Source organism: Cephus cinctus, unplaced genomic scaffold (assembly GCF_000341935.2).
Source record: "Cephus cinctus unplaced genomic scaffold, Ccin1 Ccin1_scaffold0440, whole genome shotgun sequence".
Lineage (NCBI taxonomy): Eukaryota > Metazoa > Arthropoda > Insecta > Hymenoptera > Cephidae > Cephus > Cephus cinctus.
The window spans coordinates 1-6,851 of NW_014333120.1; the positions used below are offsets into that span (position 1 = coordinate 1).

The following is a 6,851-nucleotide window of genomic DNA, read 5'->3' on the forward strand; positions in this document are numbered from 1 at the left end:
CTTCTGACGTAGGCGCGTTTCCAAATCTATATTATGGTTTACAACAATAGCAAGGTGGAATTGGTACTTACAACAATTTGATTTTGAAATCAAATACCGTAAAGGTTCGCAAAATGTAATAGCCGATGCATTATCCAGAAATCCTGTTGAGGACCCAGAGATTGAATCCGAAACCGACATGGAAACAGCATTCAGTATCGAAAGCATTGATTGCCCATGGTACCTACGCACTATCCACGAGGTTATCATTCATCCTGAACGATATCCAGAATATCAAATAATTCATGATCACCTATATCGTCACATGCACCACCGAGCCCGTGGTACCTACGCACTATCCACGAGGTTATCATTCATCCTGAACGATATCCAGAATATCAAATAATTCATGATCACCTATATCGTCACATGCACCACCGATTGGATTTTAAAGAAAATAATAATCCTTGGAAGCTTTGCGTGCCCACATCTCAAAGACTACAAGTTCTGCAAGAGAATCATGATGCACCCACTGCTGGACACCTCGGAATCGCGAAAACTATTGCTAGGATATCAGAACAGTATTATTGGCCACGAATGCAGGGCGACATCGCTAGATATGTACGTACTTGTGAAAAATGCCAGCAGTTCAAACCTAGACAACAACAAGTACCGGGAAAAATGGGTACAATAAACGCGACCAGACCTTGGCGTCTGGAGAAATGCGGAACGATTCATTATTGGCTCTGATTCCTTCATTTCGACGACGATTAATTGTTCTTCTCGGAATAGGTGCATTCACATCGAATAAATACTTTCGATACCGTCTTCCCTGATCCATTATTACATGAAATAATTTGACAGATAATGAGAAATATGTGGGATAAAATGTATGTTGGTGACTTTTATAGGTTGCAAATCCGTCGTTCGTTGTTGTTGTGATATCCGTGTATATGCAAAAATGTGGAAGCGCCGCACTTTCACCCCTCTCCAAATTGATAGAAAAGCGCTTCGGTGCGGCTGCGCGGTGTGCTCGTGAGCACGTGATATGCGATCACGTGGCCAATATGGCGTCCCAACCTCAGCTTACGACGCCATTCTTTTCGGTCTCGAGTCATTAGTGCGGGCTGTTGGAATCCACGATCATGTCGAAAACACGCCAAAGGCGTATTGAAAAACCCGATTCGTTCGAAAAAGAAAAAATTCGAGAAACGCGAAAGAAAATATCGGTGCCGCGTAAAAAAGTCGCGAATGATAAAAAAGAAACGAGTCTCTGGTGAACTATCAAAAAAAGCTCATATTGCGCCTTACGGGCAAAGAACAGCAGGAAACAAAGAAGGATGACATCTCGTCGAACAAATTGATAAAAATTCAATTATAGTGAAACTACGAAAACAAAATAAGCTATTGACGCAGCAAAATAAACAGCTGATTGAGCTGAATTCAACTTCGCCGCGTAAGTATTTTTTTGTACTGAATTCTCAATTTTGTTAAATGTGAAACGTTTTTTTTATTTTCCCACTTTCTCTGGAGCTTTACGAATATTTATTTAAGGACTATAAACTTGCCGAGACAATATTTTTAGTTTAAAAAATTGAATGAATGATTATGAATTAAATATAACCATTTTCGAAAGCGCAAAAAAAAATGAAAAATGACAATGTTGGAAAATTCTGTGTATATATTTTTATCGGTTTTTCAGATGTTATTCAAATGTCTAAGGAGGCTCGTCAAATATTAACAATGCTGCGAAGCGCCAAAAAATGAATGACGACGAACGGATCTACGACTGTTCCCCATACATGCTCATGTCCAATTAATCGGGAAGAGAATAACAATGCTGAAAATCCACCAGCACTTGCTTCTCCACAGTACGAAAATAACGATACAAAAATTGAAGTGGATTTGCCAACGTCCGACACTGAGATAGCCAATGTACAGATTATTGCTGCGAATGAGGAAATTGAGGTGGATGGAAGCCATGATTTCATTTTCACGAAGATACCTGTTTTGACAGTATCAAATCCATTGTTGCAGCAATCACTCATAGAAAATGTAAGTTTGTAATGGGCATCTCTATTTTTTTTTCTTAAAAACTATTTTTTCGTAACAATTTGAATGAACTATAGCAATCGTAGAAAAGTAATAGTGAACGGAACCTTTTCAAGAATATGCCGCGAACCCATGAAGGCATACAATGTTAAAAGCAAACTGAAAACATTCCCGCGGCTTCTGCTAGCCTTTTTCAGTTCTTTCTTCTAGTTTGAGAGTATCAGTTCGCTCTGCGTTTTCAAATATAGAGTGAATGAATATAAGCGTTTCAAGTATGGAACACAAAAATAAGAAAAAGGAAATGCAGTATCATTTTAAGAGCATAAACAAATTTGTTGTTTAATTCTTTTTCGAAATGGTGGCGTACCCAACAAACTCTCTTGTTGAGAACAGTGTTCTCCGGTCAGACACATCACTCCTTGGAAGTTTAACCCGAAACAAAAAAAAAAAAATTTTTTCAGTTCTGCATAAGAATAGCTAGAAAAATAATAATAAAAGCCTCGGCTTCGCTTCGGCCTTTTTATATCACATACGCCAGGAAATTCAATTTTCTGGCCTAGGGTCGTAATACACTATTTATTGGATTACATTTTTAGGTTCAAATGGATTTAGTTAACTTCGGCGGGATTCTCGTTTCAAAAAAGGCGTTACAGAGCTGTCACCAAACCAAAATTTCGAAGCTAACCACGGATTTAATGACCGTCGTATTTTCGGCAACGGAGATGGCCGAATCCTCTCTCACAGGCAAAATCGCAAAAATGCACAAAGAGCGAAATAAAAGTGGCGAAGTTCGACAAAAGAAGGAACTCGATCCTTCTAAAATTCAAGCAATCATCGGTAATATTTATTTAAATTTACAGAAATAAAGATTTCGATTATAGAGACTATTACGTATTAGAGAATACAAATTTACTGCATTTATCTGAAAAAAAATTATAACATGACTCTATAGTCTAATTTGCATTTGAGGTTCTTTACACGTTTAAATGATAATAATGCTTTTCTCGTGGTTTGCAGGACACGTTCAGGAACGGATTCAAGGTGCAACTGAAGCGGAAATAAAAAAAGCGCTCAGAGGAAAACTAAAATACGAAAGTCAAAAGCAGTACGGCGTTGGCTATAAAAAAGTCCAGAACTGCTAGCGACAATATTTATTTTTTGTTTTATTGTATTTTGGTTTTAGGCTCTATGTTTTTTATTATATCAAATAAAACTGATTAAAAATTATACTGGTAATGTGTTTTTTGAATTGAATTTCCATTCGGATCACAAGTACTGGAAATTTAATCGCATTTTATAATGGAAATTCACTGCCATTACAAAATGCCATTGATTTTCCATTGCTTGAAACGCAATGGAAATGAACGCATCTTTGTCAAAGACAAAATAGTACCATTCATTTTGCCCTACGCATAATCAATGGCAATACTAATGCCATTTTGAATGGAATTTTTCGTCCTTGGCAAAAATGTCTTCATTTCCATTGCGTTCGAAATAATGGGAAATCAATGGTATTTTTAATGGCAATCATTGATACTTTTTGCTAAGGGTTATACTACCCAGGCGCACTGAAAAATTAAGGTTTTTTGGGGAATTTTTTTCTTAGAAACTATTCAATAGATCAAAATGAAATTTTGAGGCTTTATTATACATATTTTGAGGTATATAAAAAAATTTGTTATTATAACTTACGATACAAAATGGCGTCTTGGCAAGTGGTAAACGGAACATGTGTTTTTTCCGTGGAGCGAATCTGCGTACATCATAACATTCTCCGAACACAGCACGTAGAGCAAAAAGAAATTTGTCGTTAATACACATGGTGATGGCGGCCGGGCAAGATCAGCTCGACTATGTGCCTCCTGATATTTGTTTTAAGTGTCATCTTCAACAAACAGGAGGAATAGTTGTGTGCATAGTTTGCGAAAACGTCTGGCACAAGAGTGATTATGTAAGAACAAATAAACAGGGAAAATATTTATCTAGTGTAATGGTAATATGTAAAGAACATACCCAGGCAGACATAACCTCAAACAAGGAGAAGGAGGAATTAATTTCAAACAACGATAAGTATTTAAAGATAACTTATATACAGCAGATACAAAACAAGAGTGAATCTGAAAGAGATGGTATAGAAAACACGACAAATAGTAGTACTTATAATGCTTATGTTCAACTAGATCCTGAATACTTTCATCACATAATGACAACTGGAAAAATTTTTGTTGAGTGGCAACGTTGCTCTGCATATGAAGAATTGAACATGAATAGGTGCTATAAATGTTGTGGATATGGCCATAGTGCCAAAAAATGCAATAATAAATACAGATGTTTGTACTGCGCTGGAGAACATGATAGCAAAACTTGTCATAATGAACAGCAGCGAATATGCTGTAATTGCTCAGATGCTAAAAATTATCACAGAGTGAACAGAACTGTTAACCATGTAGCAAGTGACAATAAAAACTGCGAAACATATAAATCAAGACTGAAGTATCTAAGATCGAAAATTGACTATAATAATGGCTGATAGTGTTGAAGAGGACCTTGCAAATGGTGAAGATTTATTTGTTGAAGAACTTGAAATTACTGATGTTCAATCTGTTAATAAAGAATTAACAAATAAAAAATGCATTATTGTTAGTGTAAATATAAGAAGTCTGAATGCTAATATTGATAAACTTAATGTATTTATTAACAGTTTGGACAATAAGCCATCAGTGATTATTTGCACTGAATCATGGAATCTGCATGGCTTAGCCATTTGTAACTTAAATGGGTATGATAGTTATTTTAATGAAAGCAAAATTAATAAAGCAGATGGTGTTGTATTTTTTGTTAAAAAAGGCCTAAATAATGAAATAACGCATGAAACTGTAGAAAATTTAAAAGTAATTAGCTGCTTATTTACTTGTGGTAGCGAAAAGATAAAAATCTCTGGTGTATATAGGTGTCACGATTACAAAAAAGAAATTTTCATTAAAAATGTATTAAGTTATTTGATATTGAATAAAAGATTCAGAAATCACTATATTTTTGGTGATTTCAATATTGACATGATAAATACAGATGAAGATGCTCAAAATTTTCTGTATAACTTCTTAGAATATCATTATACATCATTTTTTCAAAAAATAACCAGACCTAATGATAATAATGTAAATGGTGGAACCTGTATAGATAACTGTTTTGCCAAAACTACTCTCACCTGCAAATCTTATAAAATTAATCAAGTAGTCTGTGATCACTTCCCGCTCTTTATAACAATTGATAAAAATATTGATAATATACCTCATGTAACACAAGACAAATTTTTAAATTACAAAAAACTGAATAAATTAGCACAAATACAACTATGGCATAAGCTTTTATCTATACAGGATCCCGATATGGCTACGAATGTATTGATTGATATGATTAAGACAATTACTGTAAAGGCACAAACTAAAAAGAACAGGTTTAAAGACAAAAATATTGCAAGAAAAAATTGGATTACGCAGGGTATAGTAATTTCATGTAATACAAAAGAAATTTTATATAATATGTGGAAAGCTAATCCAGAGAATACAATACTAAGGCAAAATTTTAAAAATATGTGAAATTGCTTACTAAAGTAATTAAATATGCAAAATACAATTTTGAGCAAAAAAAGATAAATAATTGTGGCAGAAATACCAAAAAATTATGGAAGTACATAAATAATAAGTTGAATAGAAACAAAAATTGCAAAATGATAAAGATAGATAAATTAAGAAACCAGGACACGATTGTAACCAAACCAAATGAAATTGCGGATTCTCTCAATGATTTCTTTGGTAATGTTGGATTAAAACTCGCTAGCCAAATAAATAAACCAAAGAGTGAAAAAGTATATTTGCCAAGTTTTAATCAACATACTTTATTTTTAGAACCAACTTGTCAGATGGAATTACTGAGAATAATTAAGCAAATAAAAAATAAAGCTGGTGGAATTGATGCTATTAATGTGATGGTATTGAAAAATATCGCTATTTCAATCTATGCATCTCGAAATCTGTTTGGCCAAAAGCTCTAAAAATTGCTGAGATAGTACCAATTTTCAAGTCTGGTGACAGAACACTTCCAACAAATTACAGACCAATTTCTTTGATATCAAACATAGCAAAATTATTTGAAAAAATAATAGATATTAGGCTATATAAATTTCTAACAAAATATAATTTGATATCTAATAAACAGTTTGGATTTAGAAGGAATGTTGGTGCTAAGGATGCAATTTTTACTGTAACTAGTAACATAACAAATGGTTTGAATGATAATAAAAAAGTCTTAGGAACATTTTTAGATCTGGCTAAGGCTTTTGACACAGTCAATCATGGAATATTATTAGCAAAATTAGAGAGATATGGTGTTAGAGAGGTAATACCAATGAATTATTTAAGAGTTACTTAACGAATAGGTTTCAAAAAGTGAAAATAAACGATAATTATACTGATATATTAAATGTTAATACAGGTGTACCTCAAGGAACTATATTAGGTCCACTTTTGTTTATAATATATATATAAATGATCTTCTAGAACAATTACCTGTCAACACCATATCTTCTTATGCAGATGACACTGTAATTATATGTACAGAGGCATCATGGGAAAAAGTAAGAGATAAGATGAATACATATTTAAATATTGTAAATAATTGGCTAAGCCTAAATGAATTATCGTTGAATGTAAAAAAAAACTGTATATATTACTTTTGGATCGTATAAAGATAGTGTACCAAGTGTTTTACACATACACATCAATGAGCAGGAAATACAGAGGGTCGAAAAATGCAAATAT

At 33.5% G+C, this 6,851-nt stretch overlaps 2 protein-coding genes across 2 annotated transcripts; both read left to right on the top strand.

The window, feature by feature from the left end:
* The first annotated feature begins 1,114 nt into the window (after positions 1–1,114).
* On the top strand, positions 1,115–3,173 carry LOC107267665. Its single transcript, XM_015739644.2, has 4 exons — positions 1,115–1,435; positions 1,682–2,034; positions 2,628–2,868; positions 3,049–3,173. The coding sequence occupies exons 2-4, from the start codon at positions 1,747–1,749 to the stop codon at positions 3,171–3,173; spliced, it is 654 nt and encodes a 217-aa protein (XP_015595130.1). The 5' UTR covers positions 1,115–1,435; positions 1,682–1,746.
* A 688-nt stretch (positions 3,174–3,861) lies between these two features.
* Positions 3,862–6,484, top strand: LOC112494347. Its single transcript, XM_025085001.1, has 2 exons — positions 3,862–3,982; positions 4,212–6,484. The coding sequence occupies exon 2, from the start codon at positions 4,554–4,556 to the stop codon at positions 5,628–5,630; it is 1,077 nt and encodes a 358-aa protein (XP_024940769.1). The 5' UTR covers positions 3,862–3,982; positions 4,212–4,553; the 3' UTR covers positions 5,631–6,484.
* The last annotated feature ends 367 nt before the right edge of the window (positions 6,485–6,851 follow it).